The 21,203-nt window shown below is 48.6% G+C and overlaps 1 protein-coding gene across 1 annotated transcript in view; it reads left to right on the top strand.

The window, feature by feature from the left end:
- The window catches only part of Emp2 (epithelial membrane protein 2), a 44,152-nt gene extending 31,805 nt beyond the window's left edge, over nt 1-12,347 (top strand). The window contains exons 3-5 of the mRNA XM_028872881.2: nt 6,084-6,186; nt 8,651-8,797; nt 9,634-12,347. Of these exons, the coding sequence (XP_028728714.1) occupies nt 6,084-6,186; nt 8,651-8,797; nt 9,634-9,821 (438 nt within the window). The 3' untranslated portion in view covers nt 9,822-12,347. The remainder of the gene's footprint in view (nt 1-6,083; nt 6,187-8,650; nt 8,798-9,633) is intronic.
- Nucleotides 12,348-21,203: the final 8,856 nt, after the last annotated feature.

The raw sequence follows: 21,203 nt of genomic DNA, 5'->3' as shown, positions 1-21,203 counted from the left end.
CTGCCAGAAGCCCCTGAGGGTAAGTCCAGCTCTCTGCGCTCAGCCTCAGGACCATGGTCATTCAGAGCTAGATAATTCTTTTTTCTATTGAATGTTTTTATTTTATTCTTTAAATTTATTTCCTTTATTTTGTGTGTATGGGTGTTCTGCCTACATGCTTGTCTGTGAACCACCTGTGAGTGCCTGCTGCCCAAAGAGATCAGAAAAGGACCTTGAACCCCTGGGACTAGAGTTACAGGTGGTTGTGAGCCACAGTGTGGGTGCTGGGAATCAGACCTGAGTCCTCTGCAAGAGCAGCAAATGCTTTTAACCTCTGAACCATGTCTCCAGCTCCTATTTTATTTTTAAAATAAGAATACAAAATATGTTTTCCAAGGTTTTGCCTCTTATGCTTTAGACAAGGAGTTAATATCTTAAATACATTAAAAAAAAAAAAAAAAAACCCTGCAAAACCTGCCAGGCAGTGGTGCACGCCTTTAATCCCAACACTCAGGAGGCCGAGACAGGTGATCTCTGTGAGTTAGAGGCCAGCCTGGTCTACAGAGTGAGTTCCAGAACAACTAGGGCTACACAAAGAAACCCTGTCTCAAAAAACCAAAAGAGGGAGAGAGAGAGCTACAAAACTTACACACACACACACACACACACACACACACACACACACACACATACACTCACACACTCACACACACACACACACACACACACACACAAAACCAATTAATAAATGGCTGACAAACTGAACAGATAGTTCTCAAAATAAAGAAATACATGTAGGCAGCCAGTAAATATTTTTTAAAGTGTCAACATCTTTAGCCGTCAGGGTAGTGCAAATCAAAAGTGCTGTGAGATTCCATCAGAATGACTGCCATCAAGAAAACAAATGACAACATCCTCTTCCGTGGTGTAGCCGCTGGCAAGTTGCCTGTGTTCCAGAAAATAACCCTGACCCACGCTCACAGACACCACCAATTACACTCGGTGGGAAAGACACTAAAGTAGGAAGGGACTTGCTGGAAAGAAGGCGAGTTCTGTGGGCATGGAAGAGGATGAGACAGTGATAGGGGAGGGAGATGGGGGCTAAGCACCCCAAATACATTGTATACATGTATGAAATAGTCAAGGAATTTTTAAAAACAAACAACCCCCCCCCAAGTTTCCAAGGAGGTCAGGAGGACCATGACGGGATATGTGGGAGGTGGGAGGAGAAGGAGGCTGTGGTGTGGTGAAGGGCAGGTCAGGAGGAGGGAGGAAAATGAGGAGGAGAAGCAGCGAGAACAAATTTGCTTGGACAGTGGCGTAGTGGGGCCTGATCCACATGTCCTGATTCACGTTTAAAATGAGGTAAACATGAACTGAAGATGGAGCTGCTGCATGTCTGACTGGACTATACACCCCGGAGGGTGTGTCCCAAAGGCCCTGCATCCGACCACAGGTCTGCTTGCACCCCGTGGATATTGCTGCTCTCTTCACGGTGCTGACGACATAGTTCGTATGTGTCAAAGGCCATCTTGTACCTTGCAGTGGGCCAGCCTCATCCCTGGCCTTTGTCACTAGGTGTCAGTCTTGCTTCCAAAGTTGAAGGGGCGTTTTCTCCAGATGTTGATAGTTGTCCTAGAGAGGGCAAAATGACCCATCGAGGCCACCTCCTCCCTGGCCCTGCATCTTCTCACTGGCCAGGCACCGAGTCACTGGCCAGGCACCGAGTTACTAGCTCACTCACAGACTACCCATCAGATCTCACCAGCGGAGAGGTCTAAACTCTCCACAGGCACCTGACATGTAACTTGCTCCTTCAGGGTCCAGCTGGAGCTGCATTAGCAAGAGAGCATTTGATACCTGCTTGGCCCGGGCAGGAGGTGATGCTTCTAACGGAGACCTGGTCTGTCCCCTAGGCCTGGCTTCTTCTGGTCATTTCAAACTAGAGACCGCTAAGGAGAAGAAAACTGCTTAGAAGGCCAAATCGGTTGGGGATCTCTAGGAGTGTGTGTGTGTGTGTGTGTGTGTGTGTGTGTGTGTGTGTGTGTGTGTGTTGTATCTCTGTCCGGTGTGTGGGGGTGTGTGCACGCACGTGTGTGGGTGTGTATGGTGTATGTGTGTCTATCTGGTATGTATATGTGTGGTGTATATATCTGTCTGTATGGTGTGTGTGTTGTATCTCTGTCTGCTGTGTGTGTGTGTGTGTGTGTGTGTGTGTGTGTGTGTGTGTTGTATCTCTGTCCGGTGTGTGTGGGTGTGGGTGTGTATGGTGTATGTGCATCTATCTGGTGTGTATATGTGTGGTGTATATATCTGTCTGATGTGTGTGGTGTATCTCTGTCTGCTGTGTGTGTGTGTGTGTTGTGTGTGTGTGTGTGTGTTGTATCTCTGTCCGGTGTGTGTGTGTGTGTGTGTGTGTGTGTGTGTGTGTGTGTGTTGTATCTCTGTCCGGTGGGTGTGGGTGTGGGTGTGTATGGTGTATGTGTGTCTATCTGGTGTGTATATGTGTGGTGTATATATCTGTCTGTCTGGTGTGTGTGTTGTATCTCTGTCTGCTGTGTGTGTGTGTGTGTGTGTGTGTTGTATCTCTGTCTGCTGTGTGTGTGTGTGTGTGTGTGTGTGTGTGTGTTGTATCTCTGTCCGGTGGGTGTGGGTGTGGGTGTGTATGGTGTATGTGTGTCTATCTGGTGTGTATATGTGTGGTGTATATATCTGTCTGTCTGGTGTGTGTGTTGTATCTCTGTCTGCTGTGTGTGTGTGTGCGTGTGTGTGTGTGTGGTGCATGTGAGGTTTAGATGGCTGACATGAGCCGAGTAGTCCAGCAGCAGCTCTCACACTAGAGAGGTGAAGAACCCGTAGCTGTTCAGTGCACAGATGATGCCCAACGCCTCAGCAGGCCCAGCCTGGCCCTGGAGTTTGGAGGACTCCTGGAGAGCTGCTGCTGTTCGGTCCATGGTGGATGGCCAGAGACACTGCGTTCCCATGGCAGTGAAGGATGGTGTCAGTGATAGACAGCATCACCCAGGAAGAAAAGCACTTGCACACACACACACACACATACACACACACACACCACACACACACACATACACACATCACACATCTCACACACACATACACACATCACACACATACACACACACATACACACACACACCACACATCACACACATCACACATATACACATACACACACATCACACACACATACACACACATCACATATATACACATACACACACATCACACACACATACAGACATCACACACATACCCCACACACACACATCACACACACATCACACACACATACACATATCACACACATACACACATCACACACACATACACACATCACACACATACCCCCCCACACATCACACACACATACACACATCACACATACATACACACATCACACACATACACACATACACACACCACACATCACACACATACACACATACACATATATACATACACACACATCACACACACATACACACACATCACACACACATACACACATCACACACACATACACACATCACACACACACATCACACACACATACACACATCACACACACATATCACACACACACCAGACACACACACATTGTGACGCCACACACATCAGATACACACATCACACACATACATGCACACCACACACACCAGACACAGACAGATAGACACACACACATACACACACACACCACAAACACCAGACACAGACAGACAGACACAGACACACACACACAGACACACACACACACACACACACACACACACACACACACCAGACAGACGCATACACAAACTACACTGCCTTCCTCCAACGTCCTCCCATCCAGGCCAGCAGCTCATTGGGTAGACAGTACTGCCATATTCAGAGGAGTGTTATCCTCTCCCATCACTCTCCCACATCACCCCCACTGGAAACACCCTCCTGGACACACAGAGGTGTGTTTAGCTTCTCCTGGTCATCTCTTAGTCTAACCAGGTGGACAGCCACACTCACGAAGCCCAAGAGCACTGTGCGCACGGCCCCCGGTGCCACCGTGTGTCGCCTGCTTCTTCACCTCCTGATTAATCATAACAGTGGTAACATTAATTATTACACCTGTCACTCCAGGGATCCCCTTGGCAGTATTCAGCCCTCTTGGATGCATCATCTTGGGTTATCTGGGAGGCAGGGCCTGGCCTCTGATGGTTCCCAGGAGAAGGGACTGAACCTCCAGTCAGTTCTGGCCCTTGCCGGAGTCTACACTGTAGTAAGAGGCAGAGTCAGGACTTGAACCATCCCTGAGGCTCCTGGTTAGACTCTTGCCAGAGGAGATGAGCACAGTTAGCCTTCTAGAGGGTCTTGCCGAGTTGCTGAGTGGCCCAGGCTGTGGTCACATAGAAGTGTTGCATTGAAGTATTTGGAGACTCCAAGGAAAGGGCCCACAGTGTGGAAAAAAGGGACTGAAGGTTCTTCTAGAGTTGGTGTGTGTGTGTGTGTGTGTGTGTGTGTGTGTGTGTGTGTGTGTGTGTGTTTCCTGCATCTGGTCCTTTAGGATCCCAGAGAGGTCCGAGGTTTATTGAAAGGGTTGGATGGACTAGGGGGCTGGACCGCGCTCCCACACTCAGGATATTAGCACAGCACTAACTAGGCAGATGGACTAGGGGGCTGGACCGCGCTCCCACACTCAGGATATTAGCACAGCACTAACTAGGCGGGCAGACACAGGGCTGGACCGCGCTCCCACACTCACGTGTTATATTAGCACAGCACTAACTAGGCGGATGGACTAGGGGGCTGGACCGCGCTCCCACACTCAGGTGTTGTATTAGCACAGCACTAACTGGGCGGGCGGGCGGAGGTGTGCCAGCCGGTGAGTCAGCCATGTTCTGTATGCACTTGAAATTGAGTTTGCGCCTGAGGCTGGATGTGAGGTGGGAACACCAGGGTGTTTGTGGGCCCAGTGGGTGGGAAGGAGCCGTTTGAGAGATGGAAAGCAGAAGGTAGGCCACCAAGGGAAGGGGCAGGGACAGAAACTCAAGGAAAATGAAGGCACTGGACTAAGGCAGACAGCCTCCTCTCTGCTCATCACAGGACGCCCCTGCTAGTTTTCATTTTCATTTTTTTTTTAATGTTTGAGTACTTTAAAACGTAAACATTCGTATTTTTCATTCCTTTTGTGGGGTGCTGTGATACATGTGTGGAGGTCAGAGGACGACTTTCTAGACTTGGTTCCCTCCTTCCACCATGTGGGTCTTGGGACCTAATTCAGGTCATCAGGCTCTCTTCGTTCACCAGTCATCTCGCCAGCCCATGGATACTTTTCTGAAATTAATTTCTAGGTTAACATGCAGAGTAATGGTCATACACATGTGATATCATACTTCGTTCTTCTTGGTCCCCCACCCCAGCCCCTGCCCTCCAGCTGGTTCTGGCTCCTTTCCCAGTTAGTCTCCTGCTCTCTTACCACGTGAAGTCCATTACCTTCTATTTCCCACCTCTCTTAAGTCTGCTCCCTGGCTCTGATCCCAGGCCTGGTCCCATGGCCCATAAGCACACACACATAAATATACACACAAATACACAATTGCGAATCTAGTTCTTCATATAAGAGAAACCATGATCGTTTGTCTTCCTGAGCCTGGTGTGGTCACCCATTTTCCTGCAAATGTTACGTTTTATCTTAGTTCCATTGTGTGCATGTAGCACATTGTTAGTGTCCCGGCGTCTGGGCTGGTTTCATTCCCCAGCTACTGTGGCAGGCTGTCCCTTTGGTGCCATCATTTCTTTTACACATTGTCCCTGCCGTTCTGGTAGAACTCTGATGGCTGAACTCAGTATGTTTCCCCCATGGGTCATGAGAGCATGGGCCACCTCAGATCCTTCCAAAGGTTTGCAGCCTGGAATCCCATGGGACTCAGTAAAGACCCAGAACAGACCTGAGGCCTCTCAACTGAGTGTGCATTTGAACCAAGTCCCCAGACCTGTGGTCTGCCCTCTGAGAAGCAGTGAGTCCCGAGTAGGCCCCCATTTATTCCTCAACCTAGCAGGACTCAGGCTCTGCGCCCTTAACCAGCAGCTTCCTGTTCCCTTTGCAGGCCTGGTGGGTAGGAGAAGACTTCTCAGCGGACATCTGGAGAGTGTGCACCAACAGCACAAACTGTACAGAGATCAGTGACCTGAGCGACAGTGAGTATACAGGTGAGTGTGGGTGAGCGGAGCTTCACGCCCCTGTGTCCCCCAGAGCAGACCCAGGCAGGAGCCCCTCAGCAAGTCTAGGTCGCTCCGCCTGCTCCCTGTATGTCATGCTGACGTGAGCTCCGGGAAGAGTCGGCTGTGGCGGTAACCAGGGTCAGCCAGGACAGTGGCTGTGCCCAGAGGCAGTGGTTTGGGGTCTCTGCTGTTTGTGTCCCTGCTCTCCATGTGGGATTATTTCGGTCTTATTGCTCTTTAAATCAGGGAGCTGTGTGCTACCAGCTAAACTCAGCCCAAGGCCTGTTTGGGATGGCCCATGAACTAAGAATGGTTTTGACATTGTAAGAGTTGTGAAAGGAACAAAATTCTCAAAACAAAGCAAGAAACAAAGAAGAAATGTGACCAGAAGCCTGAATTATTTGTCCGACTCTTTCCTGAAAAAAAAAAAAAATCCTGACAGCTCAGACTTTTTCCACATGTGAATTTATTTCCTTATGTTAATTTATTCGAGTCCTGCCATCAGTGGTAAACTGGTATCGTGTGCCATGAAAGCAGGAGAAAATGCTAGACGAAAAGCCAGAGACCCTCTTTGGGGTCCGACCACACTGGCTCCCTCTGGCCCTGTGCATCAAAGGACCACCCGTGGGAGTGAGCTCTCTCCACCTCAGCTTGTCCAGCGCAGTGGTGGAGCTGTCTCTCCAGCCCGCCCCCTCCCCGATTCTTTTTGTGTTAAAACAAAATATAAGCAACCCAAATGCAGTGGTAGCCGCTCCTCTGGAGCTGCATGGGACTGCTTCTGAGACCCCACGAGGATGTAAAGTGGCGCAAATTTACATGGAACTTAGGCACACCCTCCTCTATGCTTTAGTTCTAGATGACTTATGACATCAAATACAGTCATTTCATCTGCGTGGATCTGGTCTGGTACCTAGCAAATTCAAATTTTGCTTTCTGGAGCTTTCTGGGCTCTCCTCCAATCTACATACATCAAAAATAGTCCAAGAATGCAGAAGCTGTGGGTATGGAGGACTATCTTAGCAGGTGTTATGAGGCCTCCAGGAATGCTGAAACACAGCAAAGTCACAGGCTCCCACCACTCTTGAGTTTCTGCTCTCAGTGTCTTGCCGGGCTCCCCCCCCCCACTACCACCCCTCAACACCCCAACACACACACACAGACACACACACAGAGACACACAGACACACACACACACACACACACACACGCACACGCACACGCACACCGCTGACAGCATGGGCCGCTGGTGGCACGCTCTGCAACTCAATGCCAAGAAACCCTGTTCTAAAAGCACAGAGTCATTTCCCTCACAAAGCCAGTTCTACGTTGGCCTCATCACAAGCCATGAATCACCTGGGATACTTGCTAAAAATACAGATTCTTGGTCCCCACCCCAGAGTAATGGCAGCTTAAAAAAGCTATCCTAGATGGCTCCTTGGAAAATTTAATAAGTAATGTTCAGAGCCACAGGGTCACAACCTTGGCCCACTTTGAAATTCCCCAGGGGACTCTAGAAGCCCCCAAATGAGTGTTCTCAGCATCTGGTGTGCTGGTTCGTTTTGTCTCAGTCAAGTCTGGTAGTATTTCTTAGAATAGAGCTGTCATTTACACACATGGAAATACACACTTCTCAAGGGCTCCTTGGCTCAATGAGTTTTGACAATTGAATACACTCCTGGCAAACCACCGTTGAAAACTAAGAGAGAACATTCCTAACACCCCACAAGGTCCTTTGGCCCTTCGTCCCCAGGGAACCTTGCCTGGCAGAACTATTTCTCACTTCTCCCCAGTATCTTCTCCACCTGATCCTGGCCTCTGAGGAATGGAGTCAGGTGATGTATCTGTGTTGGAGAATATGCTTGTTCACCATAAAGAACAAGGCAGCAGGGCCAGGCGCTGGGCCCCTGATGGGCCGCTGGGGTGCATTAGGATCCATCGCTGTAAATGTCTCAGGAGCCTTTACGAGCTCCGCTCCCTCCAGCCTGTTTCAGGCAGACTGGGAGCTGCAGCTTGAGCTCTGGGGTGTTGTACTTTTCAAAGTCTCCTCTTCCTGAGCCAAACAGGTTGGAGCTGTGGCCCAGAGCAGGAAGAAGTCAGAGTTCTGGCTATATCTTCTGGCCACGTTGGTATTTTGGTCACATGCCTAGCTGGCTACTAGAGGGAGGTGGTCTGGAAAATCCACAGCAGCACGAGCAGTCAGCTGGCCAGGTGTACCAATCTGTGGCCTGCGGCCCACAACTAGTGTCCAGGGGGCCCGGCCAATGCTGTAAATTTGCTTAGGACGTGAGTTTTCCCTTGACTGTGAGGATCTCAGTGTGAAGTTTACAGGTGACAGTGTTGTGTTGCCAGGTCCAAAGGTTGGATGGACATGCCTGACTGTAGGCAGTCAGTCCTGTGACCTCTCTGTGATGCCTCCTCGGTCCTCAGCCATGCCTTCGCCTTCTATCCACAGATTACTCCATCATGCAGGCAGTGCAGGCCACCATGATCCTCTCCACCATCCTCTGCTGCGTCTCCTTCCTCATCTTTCTGCTCCAGCTCTTCCGCCTCAAGCAGGGAGAGAGGTTCATCCTGACTGCCATCATTCAGCTCATGTCATGTAAGTGAAACCGGAAGCCATCTGCTGCCTGCCACAGAAACAAAATGTCTCAGAAAAGAACTGAATCTTTAAATCGTACATTATTTGGGTAACTGGCAGTCTTGGTAGCCAGAGCAAAGCCTGTCTCCTGACCTTTTTCCCGGGCTCCTTCTTGTGGAGAGCCGGAGCAGACAAAAAGTCAATTCCAAAGTCAGGCATATCCTCTGGCCAGGTAGCTCTTGTTTCTGGGGTCCCCCTTCCCCTGTCATCTCTCTTGCAGACACCAAGGCCACAGAGTCTTGCATTCCTTCTCAGTCACCAATTTGGATGACATCTAGATTGAAGGTTAACTCGGAACAAGCAGCCCATTAGCAGCATGTCCACACAGATTCCTTCCTACAGAAGGAAGCTCAGACATGCTCTTCTTATGGAGCTTATGCTGTGGCCCTGCATTGTGCTCCCATCAAAATGGCTGCAGGAGGGAAGTCAGGGGATACCCGGAAGGGAGAAGCTGGCCACACACTTAATATGGACGAGTTTGGATTTAGTTGGGGAGAAAGGGAAGGTATCCTCAAAGCATGAAGTTTGGGTTTTATGAGAATAACAATGCAGTCTACAGTGTGTTGTCTGGGTACACAGTGGAAGGGACAGTGTGCCAGGTAGAAGTCCTGGGATGAAGAACCCAGAGCTGTGAGAACCGGAATGAGGAGGAGCCAGGCTAAATGGGGTCTCATAAGCTGTGGGAGGGACTTGAGGTCTGTATCCTAAACTGCTGCAATCAATTAACAAGTGTTAGGCTAGTTTCAGGATACACCATGGTCTGCAATATATCTGACCCCTGGCTTGGTTCCTGACAGGTCTGTGTGTCATGATCGGGGCTTCCATTTATACAGACCGGCGCCAAGACCTTCACCGACAGAACTACGAGGTCTATTACCTGATGCAGGAAGGCAGCTATGGCTATTCTTTCATTCTAGCCTGGGTGTCCTTCTCCTTCACCTTCATCAGCGGCCTCATGTACATGATCCTGAGGAAGCGCAAATAGGTTTCAGGAGCCCAGCCACTCTCCCCACAGTATGGCATACACGTTCATGTAACCATTTTGTATATAATCATTTTTTTGTGGTTTTTCTAGCAAACATATTGTTTCCTTTAAAAGCTTTTATAAAAAAAGAAGAGAAGAGAGAGAGAAAGTTTCGGCATTCTTGGGATCAGAGACCATACCACAAAGGCTGGCATTCAGAATGCAAGCCCACCGAAAGTCTCAGCAAGGCCCAGCAAGATCCAGCAATGTGGAAATCCACAGGATGCTTCTCACCCATGGACCTGGGGTGGGGTGTGGACAAAGGCGGGAAAAGCCTGTCTTGGGGAGAGGCTTTCTGTAGATTCCTGCCCTGCCCCCTCCCCTGCCTACTCCACTCTGACAACCACAGGTGGGATGATGAGGGGCCCCAGTGAAGGATCTCTGTCCTCAGATATTAGTCCCTAGGTCGTGTAAGAAGAGGCCTGGTTTCTGTCTGTGTGGGATCCAGAGTCCCAGTCCCCTTCAGTGAGTTAGGTCATCGTACAAACTTCCTGACCATCTCCTGTTGGCCTTAAGGACAGTGACCCTCAACCTACGTGTCGTGTTCAGGCGTTGAGTCTCCCTAGGTAATTCCTCAGCACATCTGTCCTATGCGGGCTCTCAAGTCCACTTCGCAGACCCTCAGAATCCCTCATCAAAGGGGTGGGTCTGCATGTCTGACTTCCGATGAGCTCCCTGAAATATGCTTAGCTGCAGTAAAGCTGGGGTTCAGAGTCCTAGAACAGGGAGCAGACACTTGTGAGTGTTAGCAGTCATCACACCGAGATGGCCCCACCGCCAGCCACATCTTGGCCTCCGCCAGCTCCTGCTGCTTCTCCCATAGCTGCTTTTATCTGGACTCCCGTGCCCCACACCCAAGCCATAGGCCTATCCCTGGGAGGCGGCCTGGGCAGCCCCCTCCCTGCCCTGTCTTGGAAGGTCTCCCCTTTTCTTCCTGCCTTCTTTCTGAGGTGGGTGCTTCCAATGGGGCTCTATTTCTGGAGCCTCAGAAGATCCATCGTCCATTGACTCATCTACCCATCATTCAATATGGATGGGTCTTGCCTCATGTCAGGTGCAAGAGATACCTTTCCAAACAATTCCTTGTGAGACTCAGTCTAGTGAAGAACACACACCAGAAACCAGTTAGAAAAACTACCAACTGGGATGGAGTAGCAGCAGCACTGCCACCAGAGGTTCAAACCCTCCCAGGGTGAGAGGAAGCCCACGTTCTGCATGCCTGCCTTTAAGTGCCTTGGGGTGTCTGCACTGCTCCAAGCAGAGTATCATTCAGCTCCAACAGATGCCATTTGTTGGGTAGTGCCCTCTGGGTTTCTCTACACACAGTGTAGAGGATTCTACACTTCCCAGTGAGACAGCAGGAAAGGATTCCCAGAGCCTTGGCTCTCAAGATGGGTATCGAAGGAGAATCCAGCCGCACTCCAGTCAGTCCTGAAGATGTCCTGGTAAATGTGGCCATGGGAAGGTTGTCAGTAGCACCGGAGGAGTGATGTGCCATACCAAAGATTCAAGATGGCGACCTTCTCCCTTGGTATCCTTTTCCATTTTTGAGCATCAAGTTGGAGAGGTGACTCTGGGACAGGGCGTGTCAGTCTGTGTTGCTTAAACACGTTTGCATGTATGCTTCTGTAAGGGGTCATTTACCACTAGCTCAGGCCCAGCGAAGCGGGGAAGGGAGGTATTGGGTCTGAGTGGCTTTAGGGCCACCACAGACACCTCCTCAGTACAAGACCAGCTTCCCTCCCTCCACATCTCCTGTCCTCCTTTCCTTCCTTCCCTTGGAGAGACTGCCAAGGTGGCCTGGGGCAGAGATGGCAAATGACCACCTCTTGCCTTGATGGAGAACTCCCCTCGGCTCACTGTTGGCTAGATTGTAGAGTTGGCTCAATGTCTTGTGAGGCTCACAGAGGGAGGCCTGTCTAAAGTGTCCTCTGCACCTTCCCCTTGGCGACTTTTCTGTCATAACATTCTGCTAGTTATGATGGAAACCAACAGACCGAACCACAGGCATGAAAGCAGGGCCCAAGCCAGCATGAGCTCCCACCCCAGAAAACCCAGGGCTGTAGAAGTGAACCATCTGATGGGGTGGGAATGGTCCCCTGAGTTGTTTGGCTGCCAACATTCAGTGCCCACATTCACCTGTGACATGAGAGGTGCCTCTCTCTTGCTCTGGGCCCTGCATTGGGGATGCTAGAAAGAGATGAGGATGTGAGGGAAAACAGATCCACCTTTCTCTTATGTAGGATCAGCTCTCTATTGGTGCTTATCACTAGTTACCAAAGAACAATGACAAAGCCAGCTGGGATATCCAAGAAGCATGTATTCGGACCAAACCCGTCACTGTGTTTAAAGGAACTTTAGTTTGCGCATCTTACAACATTTTTATAAAGTACTGTAATTCATGGGGTGGGGCATGTGACAGAGACAGACTAACCCATGTTTGGCGTTTGCATTAAAATTATTTTGGGTCTCTGTTTAAAGAATTCAGATCATGTTTGTGTGTTGTTCTTTGTGTTGTGTGTTCACAGTCCTGCATGCAGAAGAAAGCAAGATGCCTCCTGCTCCTTTCTACCCTCTGCCAAGGGCTGTGGGCCTGCGTATACCCAAGTAAACAGGCTAACATTCTAGAACGTACCCTGTGAACTCAAGCTAGATGTGGACAGCCCGAATGTTGACCCACTCTACTCAAATGTAGACTCACTACACCCAGCCCCCACCCCCTTTCTCCCAGGAGCTCTACCAGAAAACCCACCCAAGTGGGGGTTGTCACCCCCTAGCAAGGCAGAATTTCGTCTACCAAAAGCAGAGGTGACAGAAATGCTATGGAACTGAGAGCTTGATGCTGAATCTTGTTTGGGGACAGGTGCGGCTTCAGACAGTAAGATGCTGTCTAGTATTCCTTCAGGGTGGTCTTGCTCTGTTTTCTATAACCCATAATTGTACGAGAAGAACTGAACCACCGAATTCCCCAAAGCCACATTCCCTAGGAAGGAAGTGCCTATAGTGGTGGGGAGCTGTGGAGGTCCCATCAACATGGTGATGGGAGCCCTGCCTGGTTGTACAGGCCTGCTATCCCAGTATTTAGGAGGTCCTGTCAAGTTCAAGATCTGCCTGGGAAACTTGGTGAGACCCTCTGTAAAAGAAAAAAGTCTGCAGAAGGATGGAGGTGTAGCTCAGAGAAAAGGACTTGCCTTACGCACAGGGCACTGGTTCAGGCCTCAGTACTGGGAGTGCACATGAGTGTGTGTGGGGGGAATGTATAGATTTTATGACAAGGATAAACAATCCACTTCCATCACGGTGTTGGTGTAAGCGCTGCTTACACTTGTCTGTACATGCATCTTGGTGTTTGGTGGATGTGGATGATGGAGCAGTCTCTAAAAACTCTCAGTGATCACATGAGATCCTTTCCCAAAAACAAAAATCTTGGAGCAAATGGCCCCATGTAGCCTTCCTTTCTTCCCCTGCCTTTTTTTTTTTTTTTTTTTTTTTTAAGATGGGTTCCTGAAACCAAACTCAGATCCTGTGTTAGCAAGCAAGGCAAGCACTTTGTCTACTGAGATGTAGCCACAGTCCAAGCTGAGGGGTGTTGGTATTTTTGTCTTGTTTGTTTGTTTTGTTGAGAAAGGAGGAAGAAAATATGGACACAAAACCTGAAACGTTTTGGTGGAAGAGCAGCGACGGCCACCACCCTCCCGAATGGTGCAGCAGCAGCCAAGACCACCCCACCCCCAGCCCCACTGAGAAACCTGCTGATGGAGTTGTTACTCCTCAGCGCAAGGGCCGACGGAACACGCCCGGGGCTGGCTTCTCCTCGTCTCAACGCGTTCACTGTTAGCCAGGAGTTTGCTCCTTTTTCTCCCTGTAGAGCACTGAGATACACTTAGAGTTTGTGGTTAGAAACCAACTTCACAGTTACCAACAGGGGCTCTGCCTACCATATCCACGTGTCCTGGATTCAGTCACTCTGCAATCAAAGTATGTTGGGGTGTGTGTTTGTGTGCTGTGTGGTTGGGTGTACCTGCACGTGTGTGAGTGTGTGTGTGTGTGTGTGTGTGTGTGTGTGTGTGTGTGTCCGTCCACAGGTGGATGGCAAGGTGTCTTTCCTCGATTGCTCTCCACTCTTTTGTTTGTTTGTTTGGTTGGTTGGTTTTGGTTTTTTAAGACAGAGTTTCTCTGTGTAGCCCTGGCTCTCCTGGATCTCACTCTGTAGACCAGGCTGGCCTCGAACTCAGAGATTCACCTGCCTCTGCCTCGCCAGTGCTGGGATTAAAGGCGTGCGCCACCACTGCCCAGCCATTCCTTTATTGTTTAATTAATTAATTTTAAAGTTGGTTAAGAGTGCATACTGTGGGGCTGGAGAGATGGCTCAGAGGTTAAGAGCACTGGCTGCTCTTCTAGAGGTCCTGAGTTCAATTCCCAGCAACCATATGGTGGCTCACAACCATCTATAATGAGATCTGGTGCAGGTAGAACACTGTATACATTAAAAAAAAAAAAAAAAGTGCATATTGCTCTTGCAGAGAACTTGAGTATAGTTTCCAGCATTCATATACTGCTCAAAACTGTCTGTAGCTCCAGTTCCAGGGGATCCAACGCCCTCTTCTGGTCTGCATGAGCATCAGGTATACAATTGGTGCTCAGACATACATACAGGCCAAACAAATAATCCATACCTATAAAAAATTAAATTTAAAAAGTGCTCTGGATGCATGTGTGCTTGGTTCATAGACACACACAACATGATTTTCTTCAAGGGACACGCGTGTCCGTGCACTTGGCTCTGAGTCTGACCTCCGCCCTTCAAGTCTCCTGGCCACTGGATCTTTGGGTCTAAGTGTTTGGCTTGTTTATCCTGTCAGACACATTCCAGGGGAGGCTCTGGTTTGGGTGCAAACGTCCTTGAAGTTATTTTGAATGGACACGCTGTGAAAAGTGGTCTATGCATTTTTCTAGGCAAGTTTTCCTAGCATGTGCTTCATGCTATCCTTATGGGCTGAGTTCTTGGTCCAGCATGATATTGAGGTGGAGAATTCTCTGGTGTGGGCTGTGCTAGGCACTGTCTGTCATACTTCCCCAGCATCTGTGGCTTCCAGGATGACCACAGGATACTCTCCCACGCCACTGTGTCACAACAAAACCATCTCCAGACATTGCTAAATGTCCCCTTTGAGGAGCTGGGGCACAGTTGTCCTAGATGGCCTCTGCAATGAGGTTTGATATGGACCAGGAAAAGCAGTCAATGATCTCACTTTTTACATTTTAATTTAAGTGTGTGTGTGTGTGTGTGTGTGTGTGTGTGTGTGTGTGTGTGGTGTGTTAGTCCTTGCAAAGGCCAGAAGGTGTTGGATCTCTTGGACCTGGAGTTAGAGGGCTGTGAGCTGCTTGACATGGGTTCTGGAAACCGAACTCAGGTCCTTTGTAAGGGCAAGTGTTAACTGCTGAGCCGTCACCGCTGCCTTGGACCACATTTCTTTACACATACATCTATTGATGTAGATCTCACGTTAGTCTTGGGAAAGCATGAACAGTAGGATTGGATCTAACAGGCTTCCTGGAGGCTGCAGTTGTCCTCACCACCGACAGATGAGGCAGAACAGGGGAGTGTGGGGTGGGTGGGTGGGTGGGCAGGTGCTGGGACCAAGGCCCTGCCTCTAGGATAAATGAGAGGGCTGAATGAAGAAAACCTTCCAGCAGGATCTGCAACCGTCTCCAGAACTGCAGACAGCTCCCAGTAGCCTCCACACCTTAAAGAGGCCTGGCCTGCAGGCTGCAGCCAACGCCTGGTCATAAATTGATGTAGTCGCACCAGAATCCCTATAGAGGGACTCTGCCTCCACACACCAGTTGGCCAGCCAGCCTGTCTGGTCACAGTGGTCACAGACATTGGGAGGCAGCAGGCCAGGCAGGGACTCCGGCAGTGCCTTTCCTGGGAGGGTCCTCCTGCCCTGTCTGTGCTTAGAGGGCTCTTTCAGATTTGATGGCTGAAGATAAGTTCTGGGGACACTCCTTCTGGACCAAACCCCAGGCTTGTTATGGTAGCCTTGGAGCTGTGACCCTGGAGTCTGCGGCCTTACCGAGCCTTCCTGAAGGATGTTGTGGATTACAGTCCTGACTACTTTTCAGGATTCAAAGCTCTGCAGATGAGCTGGTTGGCTCAGATTAAGGGGGTAGTTAGGACCCAAGGCACTGAAACTCGCCTCCTTCTCAGTCATGTCTCTTCTTTTCCTTTCTGAGGACAACAGCCCGTGCCCTGAGGTGTGTTTGTACACATACACATAAATAAATCACACAGACTAGAAGGGGGATGTCACAGAAGGAAGGGAGGGGCGCAGAGGGGGAGGGAATAAGAGAGTAAAGTGGGAAGGAAGGGTAAATAGCTTTTCCTCATATGCAGAAACCAGGTGTGTGTGTGTGTGTGTGTGTGTGTGTATATATATATATATATATATATATATATATATATATATATATATAATATATATTATATAATATATATATGTGTGTGTGTGTGTGTATTTGACATGAGAGTAGAAAATAAAATAAAAATATGATGACTTAAATGGTGGTGTGCTAACATTTGAGAGTAGAAGCAGGAGGATCAGAAGTTCAAGGTCGGACTGGTGAGATATTTCAGCAGGTAAAGGTGCCAGCTGCCAAGCCTGGCCATGTGAATTCAATTCCTGGAACCACATGGTGGAAGGATAGAACTGACTTCAAGTTATCCTCTGATCTTCTCAGAAACACTTACCATGTACCATCACACACACAAATAAATGTAGCAAATTTTTATAAAAAAAAAAAAAAAAAAAAAAAAAGTTCATGGTCATCCATGGCTGTGTGTTGGATTAGAAGCCAGCCTGGGATACATGAGGCTCTATCTCAGCACACATACTCATAGAAAAAAAAGAAAAGAAAAGAAATAAATATAATGCCTTGATTTAATATTGTGGAGCCAAAAATACTTTTATAAACATGAAGCTCATTTCATAGTTTAGAAATTTTAAAAACGCATACCAATCCTCCAATGTGGTATTTGCTTCATTCTGGGCTGCTAAACCCTCCTTCCTTTATTGGCTGTCCTTCCCAAGGGCCACCTCACAGGTGAAAGCATCTGATAGCACATAACTCAGGCCCGGCATTTAAATCCTCTCGGGAGGTGATGGGGGGCGACAAGCAGCGCTGATGAGTCAGCAATGGCTGCCTCCACCGTCTCCACCTCCACCCTGCTTTTGAGTCTCTGTCAGGTCTGAACCTTCTGTAACATGCTCTGAGGCTCTATGGGCTGTGTCCTGGACCCCGGACAACTCGTGTTCGACACCTTCTCCTGTCTTGTTGCTTGGTTTGGTGTGATTTGTGTTGTTTGGGTTTTTGTTTGTTTGTTTTTGAGACAGCGTATCAATTAGATCAGGATCCAACTCTATGCAGCCGAGGCTGACCTTGAACTCTACTTCCCAAGGGCTGAGATTACATGTGTGCACTGTTGCACCTGGATTTGTCTTGCTTGATTTTTCTCTGGGAAATGAGAATTTTCTCATTTTTTTTCTGTGATATGAGAGACATTCTGTTTGCTTTTTTTTTTTTTTTTTTTAAATCAAAGGCATTTAACCCAATGAGGGCTCATATGTCCTTCTCCTTTGTGACAGTTAGCCACCTGTCAGATTGTGACACTGAGCTCCCAGCCATGACATGAAGTCACCACCTATACCAGTGGTAAAGACAGAGGCCGTTTTGACTCGGTGTGCTGCTGTCGGCTGTGGCTTGCACTTCCTGCTGGAACAAATCACCTTGCTGAACTGTTTTTGCTTCGTCTGTGTGTTCCTCTGCTTGACACCAACATTCTCTTTTCCAGTGATTTTGAGGCTCCCTGGGATTTTAAATACACCTGGGGATGTTCAGATCTCCTCCCTTGGGGAGGCACACCTAACCCTTGTTGCAGTGACCCCCAGGATCTTGGATGAATGACATTCTTTTGGATCACTAAAGATCCTAAGACAGAAGTTTCTCAGCAACTCCGGGAGGGCCAAGAAAATGCCGAGGCAACCAGGTAATTCTTGTGCAGGAGACCAAGGTAGGGGCACAAAGAAGGGCAAAGTCCTTCTTGGCTGGTCCAGTCACCCTGGAGGTAGAATAAGAGAGAGCCAATGAGATGTATATGTATGCAGTAGAGTCCCGAGCGTAGCTCTGCCAGTGTCTTGAGAGGTTTCTGACTGAGAAGCACCTAACAGAGACCCCACCCACTCACCCAATAAGGGAGCGGATAAAGCATTTGGAATCAGAGTACAAGAAACTTCTGTTGTAGGAGGTTGACTCTGTTTGGTTATCAGAGTGTGAAAACCTCCCTTACAAGAAGAGGTTGAACCTCTGACAGCTTAGCTTTCATGAAGCCAGAATGAGAAGTAATTTGAAGGGGAGGGGATCTCTGAAGAAACAGACTCCCCAAGAAGCAGGCAACTCCTCTGGCTGGCCCAGAGGCTCCCCACCCCGTTCAGTATTCACAAATCCATCTGGTCTCAGCCCACATCATTCTTGGGTGAACAAAATGGCATCAAAGTCACTTTCTCCTTCCTGTTTCTTTGCTTTACTTTTTCCCGGCCCGCATGCCTAGACCTCACCTCCTGTCTCCTACATCCACAGGGAATTATGCCCTGCTGGGGGATGGGCTCATTTGATCATGGAGCTGAGCTCACCGTAAGGGAAAAGTAACCATGTTGCTTTGTTACCATCTTGGCAGGGTAACCTGATCAAGGTGGAGCTGGCCCTGTCACTTGGCTACTACCTTGATTAGTGATATCATCAAGATGGTGATGATCATGTGACTTCACTGCCATCTTGGTTAATGGACCACATGACATTAACCAAAATGGTGGCACCTATAAAACTTCCTGGTACCACTGAGCTCCTAGGGGATCACCACACACTAGAACTTCCTGCACCACAGGCATACAGTCACACACACACACACACACACACACACACACACACACACACACACACCGGTCCTCTTCTGTCTCCTTTCTGTGTGGTTTTCACTATGCGGGATGCCTGATGGGATCATGGGATGGACAGCAGGAGAGACTGCAACCTGGGCTGCACTGTAGTTTATATCAGACGACAGAGGCAACTTCCCAATAGATACCAGACTTCCCAGGTAGGTTTTGGTTTTCCTTTTTTTCTTTTTAATTTTAGCACATTGTTTCACATGATGTATTTCCTAGTTTCTAGAGAGAACATAAGATCTTTTCCAGCCCATGTGCATCCAACACTAGCCAGCTATCAAAGCGAGCTGACACTTTGAAATGTAGATTTAGAGAGCCCCTGTGAATTTGCAGCAGCCCAAGGAGAACTTGGAAAGTACAATCCCAACTGGAACCCAAAGGACAGATCAGCAGGTGCTACACAGCTGCCACCAGGGGGCGCTATTGCTGGCTCGTCATGCCTGCTCCTTCTGCCCTGCATCTCTGATGTTATAACACAAATCTTAAAAGATCTTATTAATAAAAAACTCAGAGCCAGATATTGGGGTGAATACTGAAAGATCACAGAAACAGAAAAGCCACAGCCACCAACTCCTTACCAACTTACCTTACCAATTCCACGAATCCTCTGACTGAAATCCTCAGCCTCAAGAGCATGAGTTCCTGTTTCCTCACACCTTATATACCTTCCTGCCAAATTATTTCCTGGGATTAAAGGTGTGTGTCCTTCCCAAGCAAAGACATGAGATCTCAAGTGCTGGGATTAAAGGTGTGTCCTACCAAGCCTGGCCCTGTTCCCAGTATGGCCTTGAACTCAGAGATCCAGACAGATCTCTGCCTCCCAGTGACAGGATTAAAGGTGTGTGCGTGCCACCACTGTGTGGCCTCTATGTCTAATCTAGTGGCTGTTCTGTTCTGATCCCCAGATAAACTTTACTAGGGCACACTATTAGGGTACACAATCCATTGGGGTGCACAGTCCATCACCATAAATGTTCTCTAACTGGCTGGAGTATTCTTTCTCTTCTCCAGATGTTTCCTCCGTCTTTGCCATCTACTCCTCTTCCTGCTCCACCAAGCCCTGGCTTTGTTTTTAAAGATTATTATTATTATTATGTGTGTGTGTGTGTGTTCGAATTTACCACAAAGGACAGAGGGGTGCTCTGTCCAGCTGCCTGGCCTGGGTACTAGGAGCTCAGCTCTGCAAGAGCCGCAGGGACTCCGAACCCTGAACCGTTTCTCCAGCACATCCCACCTTGCTTTGTTTTTACTTTTCAGTTACAGCTTTGTGGGCAGAACAGGCTGACACCCCCACCCCCTTTCTAAGCTCTTTAACTCCTCATCATCGGTTTTGTTGTTGTTTTATTTTTTGTTTGTTTGGTTTTTGTTTTTAAGACAGGGTTTCTCTGTGAAACAGCCCTGGTTGTCCTGGAATTCACTCTGTAGACCAGCCTGGCCTCGAACTCACAGAGATCCAGTTGCCTCTGCCTCCCAGGTGCTGGGATTAAAGGTGTGCGACACCACCGCCCAGCTCCTCATAGTTTTAAAAGGCTTCCTTGGCCAGGTTCTGTCGGCTGCTGTAAACATCAATTTGCTTCTCTTTATGTGCTGCTGGCACTCATTCAAAACTGGATCAGTCAGGGTTTTAGAGGGGCAGAACTGATAGAATGGAAACTTCCTCCTCATATCCCTGTGAAGGGATGGGGACTGGAGCGGGAGAGATGGCTCAGCAGTTAAGAACATTGGCAGCTCTTCCAGAAGTCCTGAGTTCAAGTTCCAGCAACCACATGGTAATTCACAACCATCTATAGTGGGATCTGATGCCCTCTTCTGGCATGCAGGGATACATGTAGATAGAACTCCATATACATAAATAAATCTTTAAAACAACAACAACAAAAACAAGAAACAAAACAAAAAATGGGAACTGATAGAATATAAACTTCCCCCTCATGTCCCTTTAAAGGGACAAGACTGATAGACTATATACAATATATAATGTTATATATAATATAAGCTTATAAGCTTCTCCCCACTTATCCCCCACACCTCTGTCCAGGTTCCAGTCAAGGCCTTCCTTTCTTCTTTACACCTGGTTATTTTACACATCGATCCCCCAGTGCACTTTTGGGGTCTGTTAGCTATGCCCATTGGAGGAGTACCCTGACTGCTATGCCTGAGTACTTCATCCAGCTGGGGAAAGCCAGACTGGTCTTGACCCAGTTCCATAATGGCAGGTAGAGTTACTCTTGGGGGAGAGGGGAATTTTAAAGATGTAAAGAAGAGAAACATTTTTTTTTCCTCTCAAAGATAGTTAACCCAACAAGTGCCCTTATCTCCTGAACCCTCCCCCACCCTACCCCTC

Source organism: Peromyscus leucopus, chromosome 8b (assembly GCF_004664715.2).
Source record: "Peromyscus leucopus breed LL Stock chromosome 8b, UCI_PerLeu_2.1, whole genome shotgun sequence".
Taxonomy (NCBI): Eukaryota; Metazoa; Chordata; class Mammalia; order Rodentia; family Cricetidae; genus Peromyscus; species Peromyscus leucopus.
This window is presented reverse-complemented; position numbering and strand designations above follow the sequence as displayed.